This window comes from Pristiophorus japonicus, chromosome 9 (genome assembly GCF_044704955.1).
Source record: "Pristiophorus japonicus isolate sPriJap1 chromosome 9, sPriJap1.hap1, whole genome shotgun sequence".
NCBI lineage: Eukaryota > Metazoa > Chordata > Chondrichthyes > Pristiophoridae > Pristiophorus > Pristiophorus japonicus.
This window is the reverse complement of record NC_091985.1, coordinates 6,941,285-6,964,998: the sequence shown is the minus strand read 5'-3', so window position 1 is coordinate 6,964,998 and position 23,714 is coordinate 6,941,285. Positions and strand designations below refer to the sequence as shown.

The following is a 23,714-nucleotide window of genomic DNA, read 5'->3' as shown; positions in this document are numbered from 1 at the left end:
AGGGTGTGTGGGGAGGGGGTGTGTGGGGGGGATGTGTGGGGAGGGGGTGTGTGGGGGTGTGTGGGGAGGGGGTGTGTGGGGAGGGGGTGTGTGGGGGTGTGTGGGGAGGGGTGTGTGGGGGAGGTGTGGGGGGGGGGTGTGAGGAGGGGGTGTGTGGGGAGGGGGTGTGTGGGGGTGTGTGGGGAGGGGGTGTGTGGGGAGGGGTGTGTGGAGAGGGGGGTGTGGGGGGGGTGTGTGGGGAGGGGGTGTGTGGGGAGGGGGGTGTGGGGGGGGTGTGTGGGGAGGGGTGTGTGGAGAGGGGGGTGTGCGGGGAGGGGAGTGTGTGTGGAGGGGGTGTGTGAGGAGGGGTGTGTGGGGAGGGGGTGTGCGGGGAGGGGGGTGTGGGGGGGGGTGTGTGGGGAGGGGGGTGTGGGGGGGGCGTGTGTGGAGAGGGATGTGTGGGGAGAGGGGTGTGTGAGGAGGGGTGTGTGGGGAGGGGGTGTGTGAGGAGGGGTGTGTGGGGAGGGGGTGTGTGGGGAGGGGGTGTGTGGGGAGGGGGGTGTGGGGGGGGTGTGTGAGGACGGGTGTGTGGGAAGGGGGGTGTGTGAGGAGGGGTGTGTGGGGAGCGGGTGTGTGGGGAGGAGGGTGTGGGGGGAGTGTGTGAGGAGGGGGTGTGTGGGGAGGGGGTGTGGGGGGGGGTGTGTGAGGAGGGGTGTGTGGGGAGGGGGTGTGTGGGGAGGGGAGTGTGGGGGGGGTGTGTGGGGAGAGGGGTGTGGGGGGAGTGTGTGAGGAGGGGGTGTGTGGGAGGGGGTGTGGGGGGGGGGGGTGTGTGGGGAGGGGGGTGTGGGGGGGTGTGTGGGGAGGGGGGTGTGGGGAGGGTGGTGTGTGGGGAGGGGGTGTGGGGGGGGGTGTGTGAGGAGGGTGGTGTGTGGGGAGGGGGGTGTGGGGGGGTGTGTGGGGAGGGTGGTGTGTGAGGAGGGGGTGTGTGGGGAGGGGGGTGTGTGAGGAGGGGTGTGTGGGGAGCGGGTGTGTGGGGAGGAGGGTGTTGGGGGGATGTGTGGGAGGGTGGTGTGTGGGGAGGGGGGGTGTGGGGAGGGGAGTGTGGGGGGGGTGTGTGGGGAGGGGGGTGTGGGGAGGGGGGTGTGGAGGGGTGTATGAGGAGAGATGTGTGGGGAGGGGATGTGTGGGGAGGGGGGTGTGGGGTTGTATGGGGAGGGGTGTGTGGGGAGGGGGTGTGTGGGGGTGTGTGGGGAGGGGATGTGTGGGGAGGGGGGTGTGGGGGTGTATGGGGAGGGGTGTGTGGGGAGGGGGTGTGTGGGGAGGGGGGTGGGGGGTGGTGTGTGACGAGGGGTGTGTGGGGATGGGCATGTGTGGGGAGGGGGTGTGTGGGGGTGCGTGGGGAGGGGGTGTGTGGGGGTGTGTGGGGAGGGGGTGTGTGGGGGTGTGTGGGGAGGGGTGTGTGGGGGAGGTGTGGGGGGGGTGTGTGAGGAGGGGGTGTGTGGGGAGGGGGTGTGTGGGTGTGTGTGGGGAGGGGGTGTGTGGGGAGGGGTGTGTGGGGAGGGGTGTGTGTGGAGGGGGTGTGTGGGGGTGTGTGGGGAGGGGTGTATGGGGAGGGGTGTATGGGGAGGGGTTGTGTGGGGTGTGTGGGGGAGGTGTGGGGAGGGGGGTGTGGGGAGGGGTTGTGTGGGGGTGTGTGGGGAGGGGTGTGTGGGGGAGGTGTGGGGGGGGTGTGTGAGGAGGGGGTGTGTGGGGAGGGGGTGTGTGGGGGTGTGTGGGGAGGGGTGTGTGGGGAGGGGTGTGTGTGGAGGGGGTGTGTGGGGGTGTGTGGGGAGGGGTGTATGGGGAGGGGTGTATGGGGAGGGGTTGTGTGGGGTGTGTGGGGGAGGTGTGGGGGGGTGTGTGTGAGGAGGGGTGTGTGGGAAGGGGGTGTGTGGGGAGGGTGTGTGTGGGGTGTGTGGGGGAGGTTTGGGGAGGGGGGTGTGGGGAGGGGTTGTGTGGGGTGTGTGGGGGTGGTGTGGGGATAGGGTGTGGGGAGGGGGTGTGTGGGGAGGGGGTGTGTGGGGAGGGGGTGTGTGAGTTCCTGTATTGTCTCCATTCTGGATTGGCCAAACCAGCTGGATTTTGGAAGTTATGTCGCCGTGTGTAGCACTGGAATGCTCCACCAGAGGGCAGTGCCTTCCCAATTTTGAATGGCCTCGTCGTCCCTCTGCATAGAATGATAGAAATTTACAGCCAGGAAGGACGCTGTTCGGCCAATCGTGTCTGTGCCGACCGACCAAGAGGCTATCCAGCCTAATCCCACTTTCCAGCTCTTGGTCCGTAGCCCTGCAGGTTACAGCACTTCAAGAGCACATCCAAGTACTTTTTAAATGTGGTGAGGGTTTCTGCCTCTGTTCAGGCAATGAGTTCCAGACCCCCACCCCCTCCGGCCCCCATCACCCTCTGGATGAAGGAATTTCCCCTCAACTTCCCTCTACACCTTCTACTCATTACATTAAATCTATGCCCTCTGGTTGTTGACCCCTCTGCCAAGGGAAATAGGTCTTTCCTATCCACTCTATCCAGGCCCCTCATAAAGTTATACACATTATTCAGGTCTCCCCTCAGCCTCCTCTGTTCCAACCCCAGCCTATCCAACATTTCCTCATAGCATCGTACATTTGCACTGTGATACCACACAGGGCTATTCCCAGGATATTTACATCCTATACAGACCCTTCCAGCACCCAACTCAACAAGGTGACTTGGTGAGCCTTAAAACTGACCTTCCACCTCTGAACTTTGATCTGGATCAACAACAACTTGTATTTCGACAGTGCATTTAACATAGTAAAATGTCCCAAGGTGCTCCATAGGAGTGTTATCCGACAAAAATTGCCACATAAGTAGATATTAGGGCAGTTTGCCAAAAGCTCATGGAGGTGTGTTTTAAGCGGTGTCTTCAAAGAGAGGCGGAGAGGTTTAGGGAGGGAGTTCCAAACTTGGGGCCAGGCAACAGAAGGCACGGCCACCGATGGTGGAGCGATTATAATCAGAGATGCTCAAGAGGACAGACTTAGAGGAGCTCTGATATCTCGGGGGGTTGTGGGGCTGGAGGAGATTACAGAGATAGGGAGGGGGCGAGGGATTTGAAAATAAGGATGAGAATTTTAAATTTGAGGCGTTGCTTAACCGGGAGCCAATCAATGTTCCCTCTATATTTGTCGGACTATGCGGCCCCTTTAAGGGACTGTGCGGGCGACTGAACCATGCAGCACATGTGTGGCTCAGGGATGATGGGTGAGCGGGGCGTGGTGTGGGTTAGGCTGTGGGCAGCAGAGCTTTGGATAGGCCCAAGTTTACAAAGGTTGGGAGGCCGGCCAGGAGGCGTTGGAATAGTCGAGTCTGGAGATGACAAAGGAAAATCTCCTTTACATGAACTCCTCAGTCCTCTCCACAGAGGCTGCCTGGATTGGGGGTTTGGCAAAGTGAGGAGGGGTCAGTGACCTTTGACCTGGGCACCTGCCCGGTGGGTTTGGGGGTGAGGAAGGTTCAGTGACATTTGACCTGGGCACCTACCCGGTGGGTTTGGGGGTGAGGAGCGGTCAGTGACCTTTGACCTGGGCACCTGCCCGGTGGGTTTGGGGGTGAGGAAGGTTCAGTGACATTTGACCTAGCGATGCGTCTAACCGACCTGATCCACAGTAGGAGCTCCAGTAGGTAGTAGCCAATGGCGTAGTCCCACAGCCAGCTGGAAGCGGCTTTTGCCGGCTGTAACACATAAAACACCGTCATACCAACCCCCACCACACCCCCACGTCACACCGCCCCCGTCACACCCCCCCGTCACACCCCCCCGTCACACCCTCCCTCGTCACACCCTCTCCGTCACACCCCCCCGTCATATCCTCCCCGTCACACCCTCCCCGTCACACATTCCCCGTCACACCCTCCCCGTCACACCCTCCCCGTCACACCTTCCCTGTCACACCCCCCCGTCACACCCTCCCTCGTCACACCGCCCTCCGTCACACCCTCTCCGTCACACCCCCCCGTCATATCCTCCCCGTCACACCCTCCCCGTCACACATTCCCCGTCACACCCTCCCCGTCACACCCTCCCCGTCACACCTTCCCTGTCACACCCCCCCGTCACACCCTCCCTCGTCACACCGCCCTCCGTCACACCCTCTCCGTCACACCCCCCCGTCATATCCTCCCCGTCACACCCTCCCCGTCACACCCTCCCCGTCACACCCTCCCCGTCACACCCCCCCGTCACACCCTCCCTCGTCACACCGCCCTCCGTCACACCCCCCCGTCATATCCTCACCGCCACACCCTCCCCGTCACACCCTCCCCCATCACACCCCCCCGTCACACCCTCCCCGTCACACCCCCCCGTCACACCCTCCCCGTCACACCCACCCGTCACACCCCCCCGTCACACCCTCCCCGTCACACCCTCCCCGTCACACCCACCCGTCACACCCCCCCGTCACACCCTCCCCGTCACACCCCCCCGTCACACCCTCCCCGTCACACCCACCCGTCACACCCCCCCGTCACACCCTCCCCGTCACACCCTCCCCCATCACACCGCCCCTATTCACATCCCCCGTCACACCCCCGGTCACACCCTCTGTCACACCCGCCCCCGTCACCCCCCCCCCCCCGTCACACCCCCCCCTGTCACACCCTCCATCACATCCTCCCCATCACACCCTCCCCGTCACACCCTCCCCCGTCACACCCTCCCCGTCACACCCTCCCCCGTCACACCCTCCCCCGTCACATCCTCCGTCACACCGGGGATTAACACCGGCCCCCGGCATAGCATGCCCACTCTGACTGTTCCATTTGCTGTAGAGGGGGGGACAGACCTGCTCCGTCCCTCGGATACACTGTGCCTGGGCTCGTCTGGGTTTGCTGAGCCCAGTAACACTGCGCCGTACCCGGGTCCAGCGGGGTGCTACACTCCGCTCAAGCTGCTGTTGGCTTCCATCCACATGGCCCGTCCCTTCTGTGCGTCAAATTGTGTATGAGCCTCGTCAATGAGCGTGAGCTGGCTGCTCAGCGACAAGGGGCATCACATCACGCCCCTGTCTCTCCTAACCTGATGCCCACACTTGTGCATCTCCAGCGCTGGGAGTGGTGCGGGGGGGGGGGGGGAACTGCGGGGGGCGGGGGGGCGGTGACTGGGGGAGGGGTGACTGTGGGCGGGGGGAGCGACTGGGGGGGACAACGGAGGTGACTGGGGGTGGGCGAAGGGGGTAGTGCGACTGGGATGGGGGATTGACGACTGAGATGGAGGGCGACTGGAGCATGACTGGAGGTGACTGCGGGGGGGTGGCGACTGGGGGGGGGGGCTACTGGGGGTCGCGACTGGGGTGGGTGACTGGGGGGAGGAGTGACTGGGGGGTGACTCGGGGGGGTGACTGGGGTTGGGGGGGGCGACTTGGGGGGAGGAGTGACTGGGGGGTGACTGGGGGGGTGCGACTGGGGTTGGGGGGGGCGACTTGGGGGGGGAGGGTGACTGGGGTTGGGGGGGGGTGACATCAGGAGCAGGAACCCTGACACCTCCAACACTGCAGTCGAGGGTAACTCAGTTCACCACAATGAGCCAAACTCCTAATCTCAGAATTATTCCGGGGCGAACTCTCTCGCTGTCTGTCTAGGAAACAAATCTTGGCAAGTGGACAACAGGAGCAGATAGTTTAGGAATAAATATCTAGCAGGACCGTGAGCTTTCAGTAGGGTTGCTTCTGTGGTATTTTTCATGCAATGTGGACTGCAGGAAATGGCAGGATCTCACTGTGAAAACTGTATCCTGTTCATCCCTGTAATCTATATAAAATAAACCAGTGTGTGCTTGAAGTTGTGTTTTATCTTCATTGAGTAGTTTTCAATCCATCTCACATGAAGGGTGCAGCTCACACATGCCAGCAGCGATGTTACCCTGGGTATTGGGAGGAGCTCCTCAGCCACAGAGAGAAGATGGTTGAGGAGGACTCCAGCGATGACTGTCCCTGTGGCCAACAACAGGGACATTCCTCTGTAGTTGCCGCAGTCAGACTTGTCCTCTTTTTTGAAGATGGTCATAATTACGGCATCTCTGAGATCTCCAGGCATGCTCTTCTCCTTCCAGATAAGAGAGATGAGATCATGAATTCGTGCTTCTCCGCCATACTTTAGTGCCATCTGTACCTGAGGCCTTGTTGTTCTTAAGCTGACGGAAACGTTACAAGGACACCCTCAAAGCCTCCCTGACAAAGTGCAACATCCCCACCGACACCTGGGAGTCCCTGGCCAAAGACCGCCCCAAGTGGAGCAAGTGCATCCGGGAGGGCGCTGAGCACCTAGAGTCTCGTCGCCGAGAGCATGCAGAAAGCAAGCACAGACAGTGGAAGGAGCGTGCGGCAAACCAGGCCCACCCACCCCTTCCCTCAACCACTGTCTGTCCCACCTGTGACACAGACTGTAATTCCTGTATTGGACGGTTCAGTCACCTGAGAACTCACTTGTAGAGTGGAAGCAAGTCTCCCTCGATTCGGAGGGACTGCCTATGATGACCCTGGGTCACGCTACTGATCAGTTAGTACTCCAGGTTGTCTGAGACATGAGGGCCGCTTACTGAAGTGACCGGAGGAACAGAACCCGAAAGAATATCCAGAACAAAACACAAATAACCTCCACTGCACCTTGTCTGTGTGATCTGCGTAGAACACGGTGACCTTATCGGTGTGAGGGAACCAGAAGAAACGGAAATAATCCGACTGTTTCAGGTGAGTGTCCAAATCATTCAGCACCTACAGGAATAAGACAGAGCAAGGCACTCAGTTATATTACAGCAGTCCGCACTCAGTTATATTACAGCACTCCGCACTCAGTTATATTACAGCACTCAGTTATAATACAGCACTGCGCACTCAGTTATATTACAGCACTGCGCACTCAGTTATATTACAGCATTCAGTTATATTACAGCGCTGCGCACTCAGTTATATTACAGCACTCCGCCCTCAGTTATATTACAGCATTCAGTTATATTACAGCACTGCGCACTCAGTTATATTACAGCATTCAGTTATATTACGGCACTCCGCGCTCAGTTATATTACAGCACTCTGCGCACAGTTATATTACAGCACTGCGCAATCAGTTATATTATAGCACTGCACACTCAGTTATATTACAGCATTCAGTTATATTACAGCACTGCGCACTCAGTTATATTAGAGCACTCTGCGCTCAGTTATATTACAACACTGCGCACTCAGTTATATTACGGCACTCCGCCCTCAGTTATATTATGGCACTCGGTGCTCAGTTGTATTACAGCACTCCGCGCTCAGTTATATTACAGCACTCTGCATTCAGTTATATTACAGCACTCCACGCTCAGTTATATTACAGCACTCCATGCTCAGTTATATTACAGCACTCAGTTATATTACAGCACTGCGCTCTGTGGAAATGTATTCTTATCTAAACTGTATCACACTGTATTTTGTACCCTTTTTGATATAAAACAAAATGGAGTCCTGGTCCTACGAGAAATTTCTGCAGCAGACAGTCTGTTTGCATAAACAGCTAAACCTGGCTTGAAACGGCTGATAGCTGATTAATAGCCACCAGACAGCATGGAGACTGTCCTGCTGAGACAAGCACCACCCATGGTGCTCTCCTGTATTGTCCATGCAGCACCAGTTCCACTCCCCCTGCACCCCCGCCTTTTAAGATACTCAAACTACCAGCCATTATCTCTTGCCCAGAACTCATCCATTTCATGCAAAAAGATAACTGACCAGGAAACTGGACAATCCTGAGACAATGCAATGCCGGTAATAGCTCATTATCACACACTCATCGAGTAATGGCTGACTAGCCAACTAATAACCCTGACCAAAGAAGACATTTGGGAACCATGTCAGGACAAGGGTGTGGTGATTAACTCTTTATCTGTATTCACTGACTGCAAGACAGAGCCAATACACAGGAAGAGGCCAGAACTTGTGTTTTTACTGTATAAATATCTCGTGAAACTGTACCATTTTGGAGGTCTTCACTTAGCCTTTGACTGAGTGAGACTTTCCCCTTGCTGCAAGTAAAATTAAAAGAACATCTGCCGGAGCTGAAGGTGTCTGAGTCGTATATTGCGAGTTGAGATTTCGACAGTTACTTCTTGGAGGTTCCACCGAGATCGCTTCCTCTCTACCCTGTGAGTAAAACGGATGCGGGCATAGTGCCTCTTCAGTGAATGGCTTCACTGGCCAGAATAAGGTGAGCCTTTTTCTCACGAGGTCTCTTCACTGTTGAATCGCATATGTAATCTGTTGTCCACAGGGGAGGTACTGTGATCTACGAGACTCGACATTTAAAAGCTAAAGTTATTTTTTGTAATCATTTCCTTCTCAGCTTGTAGGCAGAAGGGATCTGATCCGAGAAATATCTTGAAACAGCCCGGGGAGATTTTCATTAGGAAAAGGTAAAAAGAGCACTATCGATCGACGGTTCTTATATGATAAGAGTGAAGGTGATTCTTGTGAGGATCAGAGTCCTTGTGCGATGGGACCATAAGTTTTATAAGTTTTATTAGGGTAAGTTAAGGACTCGGTCTGTAGTGGCGTACAACGCAGCCTGAGAATTGATTATTTGTTTAGATAGAGTTTAAGGTTATGATTTGTATACTCGTGTGAATGTTGTTTGTCCTAGTTGTCCTTGTTATACTGTTGTGTTCAATACCTTTGTACGACATTGCAATTAGAGAAACGGGAAGAGTCACTAGGGAATTGTGATTCGGGAAAACAAGGATTGATTGAGAAACGAGACAGTAACTGATTGATCAACTACGGTGGGTTCGTGCCAACATCTCTCACACACCCAGACTGAGCCCGAATTAAGAGCCTTTTTAGGCCACGTGACGGCCAGGAGAAGTGGGCGTAGAGAACTCGGTCAGCCAAAAGGATTGTGAGTCAGAAACTGTGGAAAATCTTAATCATCCAGAATGGGTGCCGGAGCAAGTTAAAACACCACCAAAAGGGCACACCAGTCTATTTTATGCTTCAGAATTGTGGTCAATCTTTAATTGACCACCTAAAAAAATGGGTAAAGTGGACTAAGGGTGAAAACAGGCCATTTCCACCCGATGGTTCATTTAATTTAGAGAGAATAACATTTTCAGAGGAATGCCTTATAGACAGAGACCCAGGTAGAAGAGGTAAAAAGAAAGTAAATTGGTCGGCGTTTGGAGACTGGAAAAGGGAAGCTGAGGAACGACACAAGAAGAACCTAAGGGTTAGCAAGCAGTGTACTAGAGGGAGGAAGCAGGTGGATGAACGAGTAGAGCGGGTGAATCGCCCTAGACATAGCAAACATCCATCTGTTATGGTTGCTAAAGAGACAAAGGCACACTCGCCAAGTGCCCCTAAGGGTTGGGAAAAAGATGAGGATGAGGATTGGGACGAGGATTGGACTTCCTACAGCCATCGACCACTGCCGTATGTTCCACCCCCGGGGGGTGCTCCAGGAACAGGGAGGAGATGATCCTCGGGCCGGAGCACAGGGAAACGGGGTAACACCCGCTCCCAACAATGCAGGTACGGCTACAGGAGAAGTAGATCTGTCACAAGGAAATCAATACCATGACGGCCCTGAAGGCGGTACTCGAAGTCTTACCCGTGGACAAGGGCCCAGTGCCCTGGAGCCATCATCATCCACATTCCCAGTAAGATTTTTCCCCAGTCCACTCTTGACGAGGCTCCGATTCCTATTTATCGACCATGGTCACCAAGTAAGTTAAGAATAATTGTGGAAGGATTGGCAGACCCTAAAACCATTATCGAGAAGGCCATAGACCAGTGATCATCTTGTGCCATGAACCCAGAATATTAGATGGTCAAATCTTACTAAAAGCATGGTTAAAGGACACTAAATTTGCCAAATTCGAGACAAAATTCACAGATTTTAAAACCCATCGAGAGGCTCCCAATGCAGATCCCAGCACGAAGCCAGGAGAGGGGTTCTGGGAAAGATGTTGGGAAGCCTTACAGCAGGTGTTCCCAAGGAAAATGAATTGGTCCAAAATTATGGAAACTACACAAAGAAAGGAGGAGGATGTTGAGGATTACGTAGAAAGCGTGCGAGAAATCATGAACCAATGTTCAGGCATGAAAATAGAGGAGGTAGAAGCTCCTATGATCAGCGCCGTGGTAAACAGACTACGACCCGAACTCAGAGATCCCTTTAAACTAGTTTGTCTCGGATGGCAACAGGAATCACTATCCAAGGTTGTATCTATGTTAAAGGACATACAAGAGTGAAATAGAGAATCTAAAAGCAAGGTCACCGTGTTTATTGAACAAGCAGATCCAACAACACCCGCCCCAGTGACACCATCCTACTGCCCTCCACAGGGTAAAGGAAGAGGACGAGGCAGAGGAGGACATTTCAGGGGGAGAGGGAGAGGAGGTGCAGGGCGAGGACAATATGACACCTGTTACAATTGTGGTCAGTCTGGACACTGGGCTAGAAATTGCCCGTCAAACCAGCAACAACCAAACTATGATTGGACTCAACAGGCTGGTAATAGACCACCTCCTCCCCCTCTAGAACCCAACCTGTACGCGACCCAAGTCCAGGTACATGCTAGACCTCAGACTAATTTCTCTGTTCAAAATCTATTTGAACCACAGAATCAAAAGCAATTCGGCCAACGACCAAATTGCCCGTATAATGACCAATGACGCCCAATCCCAGACCCGAGTGCTGCGAACAAACAGCTACCCATCGTTTCGTTAAATGACATAGGAGAACCTGAAGTAAAAATACGAATACAATGAAGGGATATTCCATTCCTAGTGGATACTGGCACCACCTATTTGGTCCTTTCAAGGGAGGATACAAAGGGGATTCCCACTTCCACTAACCAAACCTCAGTGATTGGACTATCTGGACACGTGCTGCAAATGTTTTTCTCCAACCCTATCAGTGTACAATTTGAAGAATATGAAGATAGTCATTCATTCCTACTGTCTAAGGAAGTTCCAGTAAATCTGTGTGGACGTGACCTATTATGTAAAATGAATGCCACTATCCTCTGTTCTCCAGCCAGTATGGAAGTTCGAGTCCCCATAGATAAATGTGGCGCATACCCAGTACTTCAACCCACAACACCCATATTGTATGCCTGGAAAGGTTTGGACCCTAGGGTAAGCAAAACCCTATCCTATTTGGTTGGTTCATATTGGTGTGTGACAAGGTTAATCACAAACTACCTCAAATTTCAAACCTTGGGAAATTGGCACGAAACACTACACTGTACAGCGTATTGTGACAACACTGAATCAGACGCTACAGCACAAATCTTTTATCAACCATTCCTGCACCAGAAACATCAATTGATGATTGAACAAATTGTTATCGGACCTGAAGGGATAACGGCGGGGGTTGAATTATCCTCCCACAATCAGACCTTGTTTAGGGTTAAAGGGAGCGTTCCACACTGCACCCTTGCGGTTGCAGACACACATAAACCTCAGGATTTAGGACGAATGGTTAAGAGAATGCAAGGATCCCCAGTACAAGAGGAATGGCATACACTTAATGGAACTCTGGGGCAACATAAGGGGGGGGGGGGGGGAGGCTATTCTGTCAAGTTGAATGGGAAAATATATTTCGATGCTATCTTAGAAGAAAAGATGCTTCCGGTCACTAGCTTCTCATTGCAATAAGGTACAGCAGAACTTCTTGCTAAGGTCCCAGAGCAACTATGGTCTACACACTCTAATAAAGTAGGAAAGATGCTCACCACGCAACCATATAAGGTAGCGATCAATTCAACCGCCCCACTCCCCAAGAAGCCCCAATACCCCTTGTCTCCAGCCGCAGAACAAGGTATCGAGCCAGTCATTACGTCTCTGCAGACCCAGGGAATAATAGTTCCAACTAGAAATCCGTGTAACACACCAATTTTTCCGGTTCAGAAGCCCAATAGTGACAAATGGAGATTTGTCCAAGACCTACGAGCTGTGAATGAATCTGTATTCCCAACTTATCTGGTGGTGCCTAATCCCGCGACTATACTTACCAGTATTCCGGCAAACTCAACGTATTACACGGTGATTGATTTGTGTTCAGCATTTTTCCCAATACTCATTCACCCAGAGTCCCAATTCCTGTTTGCTTTCACGTATAAAGGACGCCAATATACGTGGACAAGACTCCTGCAGGCCCTACTATATTCTCACAATGCTTAAAGAAGGATTTAGAAGATGTAATTTTACCAGTGGGTTCTACACATGTGCAGTATGTTGATGACTTATTGCTCGCCTCACCCTCCAAATTGGCCTGCGAAACGGATTCTCTTGTGTTATTAAAAGCCTTGGCCTCTAAAGGACACAAAGTGTCAAAGGCGAAGTTACAATTAGTCTCAGAAAAGGTTCGGTATCTAGGACACGAATTGGTCAGAGATTCGAGACAATTGACACAAGACCGAATAAAAGCAATCAGCGCTGCTCCACTACCAATAACCAAGAGAGAAATGAAACACTTCCTTGGCATGTCAGGATATTGCAGGCAATGGATTATGAGCTATTCCGAGATCGTTAGACCATTGTTAGACATGTCCATCCCTCACTACCAGAAAAGTTGATTTGGAATGAAGTATCCTGGAATGCTTTCCAGAATCTTAAGCCGTCCCTCACTTCAGCACCAGCCTTGGGATTACCAGATTACACTAAGACATTCAACTTATTTGTTCATCACAAGTTGGGTTTTGCACAATCTGTTATGACTCAGTTACATGGAGATAGGCAGCGACCGATAGCGTATTTCAGTGCCCAACTAGACCCAGTGGCACGCGGACTACCAGGATGTCTTCCTTCATTGGCAGCAGCTTATTACGCTGTACAACAGGCTCAGACAATAACCCTAAATCATCAAACCGTTTTATATATCCCACACTCTGTCGAGATTTTACTTACTAAATGTGCCACCCAACACCTAATCTCCGCAAGAACCACTAAATATGAAGTAGAACTGTTATCAAATCCGAACCTTATCATTAAAATCCAGCCACTCTACTCCCCACGGAAGAAGACGGCGAACCCCATTCATGTGAAATGGTAACCGAACTAGTGACTAAACCATGTATCAATTTAACAGATGTACCAATGTGTAACCCTGATCTAGTGTACTATGTTGACGGATCAGTCTTACAAAATGATAGGGGCCAACCTAGAGCGGCTTATGCAATTGTAACCCAATTTAATGTTGTCGAAACAGCCACTCTTCCAGACTCCTTTTCAGCCCAGCAAGCCGAATTGTTTGCGTTAACTCGAGCCTGTATTCTGGCTGAAGGACAAACAGTTAATATCTACTCCAGGTATGCTTTTGGGGTATCACATGACTATGGACAAATTTGGAAAATTCTTCAGGAACCACCATCAAAAATGCAGAACAAGTGGAAAATCTCCTGCGAGCCATTCAATGCCCCTTGAAACTTGCCATTATCAAATGCCAAGCACATACAGGCCAGTCGAATGAGGTGGCACTTGGGAACGCCAGAGCTGATAATGCAGCTAAGTCAGCAGCTCTGTCAAAAGGGGGGATGCAGGTGTCATTGTTCCCACTAAGGAAAAATAATTGCTCAGAAACAGGCCAGTACGGAGGAGGTGGTGACCTGGACGAAGGATCAATATTATAAAAATCCAGGAGGAATATGGGTTCACCACGACAGCTGCGTGTGGTGGCCCCGAGATCCTTACTTCCATGGATTGCCCGATGTGTTCATACATTCACACATGCGGGCAAAGGGGGATTGGCAGATTATATTTTGGCAACTTGGTATGCACCAGGTATTTCGTCAATTGCAAAATGAATCTGGTGAAAATTGTGTTACCTGTCAGACAATGAATCCGGGTAAGACGGAAAAAGTAGAATCTGCCTCCCACCCAAATCCAGTGGGGCCTTTTGTACATTTACAAATGGATTTTATTGAATTACCTATGTGTATGGGATTCAAGAATGCATTAGTTATTGTAGATGTATTCTCTAGATGGATTGGAGCCTATCCATGTAAAAAGGCCAATGCCACTACTGTTGCTAAATGTTTGTTGAAGGAAATCGTACCGTGCTTCGGAATCCCTGCTAAGCTTTCTAGTGATAACGGGTCACATTTCATGGAACTGTTATAAGAGAAATGTGTAAAGTTTTACAGATTAACCAACATTTTCATTGCAGTTAGCATCCACAATCTGCTGGACTTGTTGAAAGATATAATGGAATGCTTAAAAATAAGCTGGCGAAATAATATAATGACACTGGACTGAAATGGTTAGAACTGCTGCCCTTAGCCTTGATGATAATGTGATCTGCAACCAACAGAACAACAGGCCTGTTACCGCATGAGATAGTTATGGGACGTCCCCAACGACTACCTTTTACAGCACCATTTACTGCAAAACAAATGGACATCCACAAAATGGAAGAAAATATGTTGAATTATTGTATTGCACTAACCAAATGTATTTCCAGCTTTCATTTGCAGTTAAAGAAGCTCAACTCAAGCCAGCAGAAGGGAAGTGTCATAACCTGGAGCCCGGGGAATTCGTCTACATCAAAATCTTTAAAAGAAAAAGCAATCTACAACCAAGATTTGAAGGACCATACCAGGTCTTGCTGGCGACTAATACTGCAATCAAGGTAAAGGAAAGACCAACATGGATCCGTGCATCCCATTGCAAAAGGGCACCTGACCAGGAGGAAGGGAAGAAGGAGCCGGAGGAACAGCAAAAGGAAGACTGACTAAGGAACGATATGGACTATGGGGACTGATGGTGCGGGGCTTGACAGGGTTTTACTTTGCGTTATTGATAATACCAGGGGTACAGACACGCAAACGAAGGGAACTGCAGGTAAATGTATTTATGGCGCTGAGTCATAACTATGCTCAAGAAAAAAACTTGTCTAGTTGTTGGATATGTCCCCATGTACCTGTCCACTCCGAAGGGGGTATTCCCCTACGATCCGTCCCCTTTAATGAATCAGAGATGATAGAATGGTTGATAGTGCAAAATAGGACAAACCTAACCAAGGTGTCAGAAGTGAAAGAGCAAACAGAATGGAGATCAGCAGGGTATAAACTCACAACCTTCCAGGGATGGTACCAGCCAAATTATAATAATAACTTCCACCCTTCCTAAGTATTACTCCCAGAATAGGAAATCCTGAAGGTATAATATGCCCAGTGAGTATGAGACTAAAGGACCAGAAATGGGATGCAGCAAGTGTTCCCAAATGACTAAATGGCAAGCCACAACAAATCCCACTGATGGGAGAAAGATAGCAACCGTTAGCTGGACGATGGTCCACAACAAAGCCTCAGGTGAAGGGTGGGAAGGTGAGACCACTCGAGTATGGTTGGCACGAAAGGACCAGGAGCTGACGTCCTATAATTGTACTGACTTTATCTGTGGCTATAAAGCCTACCCATGGTTACCAGCCAACTGGACAGGGTCCTGTTACTTCGGATATGTGGTACCCATTTTTAGATCAACAAAGACTCTAAGGGATGCCTATGGAAGTCATAGATTCAAACGGGATTTGACATGACTAAATGGAATATTCAAGGTAATGGTGCCACCCTATAGAATAGCATCAACCAAATGGCAGTTACAGGAACTGGCTAATTTAGTCGAATCAGTCGCCAACGCAACTTCCCAAGCCTTCGAAGGGGTGAATGATGAAATGGTAGCTATTCGAACAGTGGCTCTCCAAAATCTCTTAGATTATCTCTTAGCCAAAGAAGGAGGGACATGCGCATTAATAGGTGGAGAATGCTGTACATACATCCCGGATAAGTCAGAGAAATCGGCAGTCAAGCTGAATACATTAGGAAAAAGGTAACAGAGTATAAACAGACAGTTAACCAGGACGGTACCACCTTGTGGGGTTGGGCATTGGTATGGTTGGGATCCCTAGGGAGATCTGTGGTACAGAGTTTGATCATATTCCTGCTGATAGTCTTCATCCTATATCTTTTACTTGTCTTCGTTAAGTGTTGCTGTGCCAGGTTGGGAAAAACAGTGTTACCTACCGAGACCACTGCTAGATTTATGGTAGCAACAACTACTGAAGGTTCTTGTGTGGAAATGGAAATAGAGAGACTGTGCAAGATCAGAATGGTTTAAGTTGTCCTTGTGAAGGACAAAAGGAGGGAATGTGGAAATGTATTCTTACCTAAGCTATATCACACTGTATTTTGTACCCTTTTTGATACAAAAGAAAATGGAGTCCTGGTGCTTCTAGAAATTTCTGCAACAGACAGTCTGTTTGCATAAACAGCTAAACCTGGCTTGAAACGGCTGATAACTGATAGCCACCAGATTGCATGGAGACTGTCCTGCTGAGACAAGTACCGCCCATGGTGCTCTCCTGTATTGTCCATGCATTACCAGTTCCACACCCCCACCGCCTTTTAACATACTCAAACTACCAGCCATTATCTCTTGCCCAGAACTCATCCATTTCATTTTGGAGGTCTTCACTTAGCCTTTGACTGAGTGAGACTTTTCCCTTGCTGCAAGTAAAATTAAAGGAACATCTGCTGGAGCTGAAGGTGTCTGAGTCGTATATCGCGAGTTGAGATTTCGACAGCACTCAGTTATATTCCAACACTGCGCACTCAGTTATATTACAGCGCTCAGTTACATTATAGCACTCAGTTATATTACAGCACTGTGCACTCAGTTATATTACAGCACTCCGCGTTCAGTTATATTGAGGGTGAGGAAGTTGTGTCAGAAACGAGCGTACTATGCTTAAACAAAGGGGACTACAGTGGGATGAGGGCAGAGTTGGCTAAAGTAGACTGGAAACACAGACTAAATGGTGGCACAATTGAGGAACAGTGGAGGACTTTTAAGGAGCTCTTTCATAGTGCGCAACAAAAATATATCTCCAGCTGGGAGAGAAAGCAAAAAAGAAGTAGAAAGAAATCAAAAGGTGATGTCACAGCCAAGGGGGTAAGTGATTGGCTGGTGATTGGTGAGTAGCTTTTCTTTTTCTTTCTTTTTTATATCAGTCAATAACTTTTAACATTGTTGTTGCCAATTTAAGTGTATCTAAGGGTTAAGTCATGGCAGGGAAGCTCGGTCACGTGATATGCTCCTCCAGTACCATGTGGGAACTCAGGGACAGTGTCCCTGACGACTACATCTGCGGGAAGTGTATCCGCCTCCAGCTCCTGACGGACCGCGTTGCGGAATTGGAGCTGAGGGTAGATTCACTCTGGAGCATCCACGATGCTGAGAATGACGTGAGTAGCACGTGTAGCGAGTTGGTCTTACCGCAGGTGAAGGGTCCACAACCAGCTAGGGAATGGAAGACCAGCAGGAAGAGCAGTGCAAGGAAGGTAGTGCAGGGGTCCCCTGCGGTCATCCCCCTGCAAAACAGATACATCGCTTTGAGTACTGTTGAGGGGGATGACTCATCAGGGGAGGGCAGCAGCAGCCAAGTTCATGGCACCGTGGCTGGCTCTGCTGCAAAGGAGGGCAGGAAATAGAGTGGGAGAGCGATAGTGATAGGGGATTCAATTGTGAGGGGAATAGATAGGCGTTTTTGCGGCCGCAACCGAGACTCCAGGATGGTATGTTGCCTCCCTGGTGCAAGGGTCAAGGATGTCTCGGAGCGGGTACAGGACATTCTAAAAAGCGAGGGAGAACAACCAGTTGTCGTGGTGCACATTGGTACCAACAACATAGGTAAAAAAAGGGATGAGGTCCTACGAAACGAATTTAAGGAGCTAGGAGCTAAATTAAAAAGTAGGACCTCAAAAGTAGTAATCTCGGGATTGCTACCAGTGCCACGTGCTAGTCAGAGTAGGAATCGCAGGATAGCACAGATGAATACGTGGCTTGAGCAGTGGTGCAGCAGGGAGGGATTCAAATTCCTGGGGCATTGGAACCGGTTCTGGGGGAGGTGGGACCAGTACAAACCGGACGGTCTGCACCTGGGCAGGTCCGGAACCAATATCCTAGGGGGAGTGTTTGCTAGTGCTGTTGGGGAGGAGTTAAACTAATATGGCAGGGGGATGGGAACCAATGCAGGGAGACAGAGGGAAACAAAAAGGAGACAAAAACAAAAGACAGAAAGGAGATGAGGAAAAGTGGAGGGCAGAGAAACCCAAGGCAAAGAACAAAAAGGGCCACTGTACAACAAAATTCTAAAAGGACAAAGGGTGTTAAAAAAACAAGCCTGAAGGCTTTGTGTCTTAATGCAAGGAGTATCCGCAATAAGGTGGATGAATTAACTGTGCAAATAGATGTTAACAAATATGATGTGATTGGGATTACAGAGACGTGGCTCCAGGGTGATCAGGGCTGGGAACTCAACATCCAGGGGTATTCAACATTCAGGAAGGATAGAATAAAAGGAAAAGGAGATGGGGTAGCATTGCTGGTTAAGGAGGAGATTAAGGCAATAGTTAGGAAGGACATTAGCTTGGATGATGTGGAATCTATATGGGTAGAGCTGCAGATCACCAAAGGGCAAAAAACGTTAGTGGGAGTTGTGTACAGGCCTCCAAACAGTAGTAGTGATGTTGGGGAGGGCATCAAACAGGAAACTAGGGATGCATGCAATAAAGGTGCAGCAGTTATAATGGGTGACTTTAATATGCACAGAGATTAGGCGAACCAAACTGGAAGCAATACGATGGAGGAGGATTTCCTGGAGTGCATAATGGATGGTTTTCTAGACCAATATGTTGAGGAACCAACTAGGGGGGAGGCCATCTTAGACTGGGTATTGTGTAATGAGAGAGGATTAATTAGCAATCTCGTTGTGTGAGGCCCCTTGGGGAAAAGTGACCATAATATGGTGGAATTCTACATTAGGATGGAGAATGAAACAGTTAATTCAGAGACCATGGTCCAGAACTTAAAAAAGGGTAACTTTGAAGGTATGAGGCGTGAATTGGCTAGGATAGATTGGCGAATGATACTTAAGGGGTTGACTGTGGATGGGCAATGGCAGACATTTAGAGACTGCATGGATGAACTACAACAATTGTACATTCCTGTCTGGCGTAAAAATAAAAAAGGGAAGGTGGCTCAACCGTGGTTATCAAGGGAAATCAGGGATATTATTAAAGCCAAGGAAGTGGCATACAAATTGGCCAGAAATAGCAGCGAACCCGGGGACTGGGAGAAATTTAGAACTCAGCAGAGGAGGACAAAGGGTTTGATTAGGGCAGGGAAAATGGAGTACGAGAAGAAGCTTGCAGGGAACATTAAGACGGATTGCAAAAGTTTCTATAGATATGTAAAGAGAAAAAGGTTAGTAAAGACAAACGTAGGTCCCCTGCAGTCAGAATCAGGGCAAGTCATAATGGGGAACAAAGAAATGGCAGACCAATTGAACAAGTTCTTTGGTTCGGTATTCACTAAGGAGGACACAAACAACCTTCCGGATATAAAAGGGGTCAGAGGGTCTAGTAAGGAGGAGGAACTGATGGAAATCCTTATTAGTCGGGAAATTGTGTTGGGGAAATTGATGGGATTGAAGGCCGATAAATCCCCAGGGCCTGATGGACTGCATCCCAGAGTACGAAAGGAGGTGGCCTTGAAAATAGCGGATGCATTGACAGTCATTTTCCAACATTCCATTGACTCTGGATCAGTTCCTATGGAGTGAAGGGAAGCCAATGTAACCCCACTTTTTAAAAAAGGAGGGAGAGAGAAAACAGTGAATTATAGACCGGTCAGCCTGACCTCAGTAGTGGGTAAAATGATGGAATCAATTATTAAGGATGTCATAGCAGCGCATTTGGAAAGAGGTGACATGATAGGTCCAAGTCAGCATGGATTTGTGAAAGGGAAATCATGCTTGACAAATCTTCTGGAATTTTTTGAGGATGTTTCCAGTAAAGTGGACAAGGGAGAACCAGTTGATGTGGTATATTTGGACTTTCAGAAGGCTTTCGACAAGGTCCCACACAAGAGATTAATGTGCAAAGTTAAAGCACATGGGATTGGGGGTAGTGTGCTGACATGGATTGAGAACTGGTTGTCAGACAGGAAGCAAAGAGTAGGAGTAAATGGGTATTTTTCAGAATGGCAGGCAGTGACTAGTGGGGTACCGCAAGGTTCTGTGCTGGGGCCCAGCTGTTTACACTGTACATTAATGATTTAGACGAGGTGATTAAATGTAGTATCTCCAAATTTGTGGATGACACTAAGTTGGGTGGCAGTGTGAGCTGTGAGGAGGATGCTGTGAGGCTGCAGAGTGACTTGGATAGGTTAGGTGAGTGGGCAAATGCATGGCAGATGAAGTATAATGTGGATAAATGTGAGGTTATCCACTTTGGTGGTAAAAACAGAGAGACAGACTATTATCTGAATGGTGACAGATTAGGAAAAGGGGAGGTGCAATGAGACCTGGGTGTCATGGTACATCAGTCATTGAAGGTTGGCATGCAGATACAGCAGGTGGTTAAGAAAGCAAATGGCATGTTGGCCTTCATAGCGAGGAGATTTGAGTACAGGGGCAGGGAGGTGTTACTACAGTTGTACAGGGCCTTGATGAGGCCACACCTGGAGTATTGTGTTCAGTTTTGGTCTCCTAACTTGGGGAAGGACATTCTTGCTATTGAGGGAGTGCAGCGAAGGTTCACCAGACTGATTCCCGGGATGGCGGGACTGACCTATCAAGAAAGACTGGATCAACTGGGCTTGTATTCACTGGAGTTCAGAAGAATGAGAGGGGACCTCAAAGAAATGTTTAAAATTCTGATTGGTTCAGACAGGTTAGATGCAGGAAGAATGTTCCCGATGTTGGGGAAGTCCAAAACCAGGGGTCACAGTCTAAGGAAAAGGGGTAAGCCATTTTGGACCGAGATGAGGAGAAACGTCTTCACCCAGAGAGTGGTGAACCTGTGGAATTCTCTACCACAGAAAGTTGTTGAGGCCAATTCACTAAATATATTCAAAAAGGAGTTAGATGAAGTCCTTACTACCAGGGGGATCAAGGGGTATGGTGAGAAAGCAGGAATGGGATACTGAAGTTGCATGTTCAGCCATGAACTCATTGAATGGCGGTGCAGGCTAGAAGGGCCGAATGGCCTACTCCTGCACCTATTTTCTATGTTTCTATGTTTCTATATTCCAGTGAAAAAGAAAGGTGGTAAGAGAAGGGATAACTCGCCGTGGATAACCAAGGAAATAAAGGAAAGTATCAAAGGAGAGGCCGGGGGAGAGAGACTGCGGGGGGAAGAGAGAGAGGGAGAGAGACTGGCGGAGAGAGAGACTGCGGGGGGAAGAGAGAGAGGGAGAGAGACTGGGAGGGAGAGAAAGGCTGGGGGAGAGAGAGACTGTGGGGGGGAAGAGAGAGAGGGAGAGAGAGACTTGGGGGGAGAGAGACTGGGGGTAGAGGGAGAGCGAGACTGGGGGAGAGAGAGAGAGGCTGGGGAAGAGAGAGAGAGAGGCTGGGGAGAGAGTGACTGGGGGGTGGTGGGGGAGGGGATGATCAGAGGGGAGAGAGGGAAGGCGGATCAGGGACATCGTTGGAGTGGATGATATCCAGAAGTCACAACACTGTCACTATTCACTTTATACCCAATAAACCTGTTAACAATCTGTACACAATGCCTCATCTATGGTTGTGGGGGGCGGGCAGAGTGGGGGGCGGCATGCACTTTGGCTGGCCCTTGCTGTCCTCTGTCGCTTCAGGAAGTCAAAGTGGATCGAGTTACAATTTGCAAAGTCAGTGAGATCTTGGGATGGGCGGTTTTGTGACACATTCCTCTGAAACTTCAGGGTGTGACTTATCCTCCAAGGGGACCAATCATAGACAAAGGGTGGAGCATGGCAGCCATTTTGGCAGTACAAATAAGCACATCCTTTTATTATTCACTCATAGGATATGAGCATCGCTGGCAAGCAGGCATGAATTGACCATCACTAACTGCCCTTGAGAATGTGGTGGTGAGCTGCCTTCTTGAACCACTACAGTCCGTGTGGAGAAGGTTCTCCCACATTGCTGTTAGGGAGGGTGGTGAATCTTTGGAATTCTCTGCCCCAGAGGGCTGTGGATGCTGAGTCTCTGAATATATTCAAGGCCGGGATCGATAGATTTTTGGATACTAGGGGAATCAAGGGTTATGGAGATCGGGCAGGAAAGTGGAGTTGAGGTCGATGATCAGCGATCACTCGATGATCACTGTCGATGACAGTGAAAAAGAAGGGCGGTAAGAGAAGGGATAACCAGCCGTGGATACCCAAGGAAATAAAGGAGAGTATCAAATTAAAAACCAATGCATATAAGGTGGCCAAGGTTAGTGGGAAACTAGAAGATTGGGAAAATTTTAAACAACAGCAAAGAATGACTAAGAAAGCAATAAAAAAAGGAAAGATAGATTACGAAAGTAAACTTGCGCAAAACATAAAAACAGACAGTTAAAGCTTTTACAGATATATAAAATGGAAAAGAGTGACTAAAGTAAATGTTGATCCCTTAGAAGATGAGAAAGAGGATTTAGTAATGGGAAATGTGGAAATGGCTGAGACCTTAAATAATTATTTTGCTTCGGTCTTCACAGTGGAAGACACAAAAACCATGCCAAAAATTGCTGGTGACAGGAATGTGGGAAGGGAGGACCTTGAGACAATCACTATCACTAGGGGTTAATGCTGGACAGGCTAATGGGACTCAAGGTAGACAAGTCCCCTGGTCCTGATGAAATGCATCCCAGGGTATTAAAAGAGATGGCGGAAGTTATAGCAGATGCATTCGTTATAATCTACCAAAATTCTCTGGACTCTGGGGAGGTACCAGCGGATTGGAAAGCAGCTAATGTAACGCCTCTGTTTAAAAAAGGGGGCAGATAAAAGGCAGGTAACTATAGGCCGGTTAGTTTAACATCGGTATTGGGGAAAATGCTTGAAACTATCATTAAGGAAGAAATAGCGGGACATCTAGATAGGAATAGTGCAATCAAGCAGACGCAGCATTTATTCATGAAGGGGAAATCATATTTAACTAATTTACTAGAATTCTTTGAGGATTTAACGAGCATGGTGGATAGAGGTGTACCAATAGATGTGGTGTATTTAGATTTCCAAAAGGCATTCGATAAGGTGCCACACAAAAGGTTACTGCAGAAGATAGAGGTACGCGGAGTCAGAGGAAATGTATTAGCATGGATAGACAATTGGCTGGCGAACAGAAAGCAGAGAGTCGGGATAAATGGGTCCTTTTCGGGTTGGAAATCGGTGGTTAGTGGTGTGCCACAAGGATCGGTGCTGGGACCACAACTGTTTACAATATACATAGATGACCTGGAAGAAGGGACAGAGTGTAGTGTAACAAAATTTGCAGATGACACTAAGATTAGTGGGAAAGCGGGTTGTGTAGAGGACACAGAGAGGCTGCAAAGAGATTTGGATAGGTTAAGCGAATGGCCGAAGGTTTGGCAGATGGAATACAATGTCGGAAAGTGTGAGGTCATCCACCTTGGGAAAAAAAACAGTAAAAGGGAATATTATTTGAATGGGGAGAAATTACAACATGCTGCGGTGCAGAGGGACCTGGGGGTCCTTGTGCATGAATCCCAAAAAGTTAGTTTGCAGGTGCAGCAGGTAATCAGGAAGGCGAATGGAATGTTGGCCTTCATTGCGAGAGGGATGGAGTACAAAAGCAGGGAGGTCCTTCTGCAACTGTATAGGGTATTGGTAAGGCCGCACCTGGAGTACTGCGTG

General features: G+C 49.6%; 1 protein-coding gene across 1 annotated transcript in view; it reads right to left on the bottom strand.

Moving 5' to 3' along the window:
* Positions 1-23,714, bottom strand: part of LOC139272911 (L-gulonolactone oxidase-like) — a 119,055-nt gene that overhangs the window by 15,065 nt on the left and 80,276 nt on the right. The window contains exons 8-9 of the mRNA XM_070889011.1: positions 6,660-6,767; positions 3,653-3,729 (exon numbers count right to left, since the gene is read on the bottom strand). Coding sequence (XP_070745112.1) covers positions 3,653-3,729; positions 6,660-6,767 — 185 coding nt within the window. The remainder of the gene's footprint in view (positions 1-3,652; positions 3,730-6,659; positions 6,768-23,714) is intronic.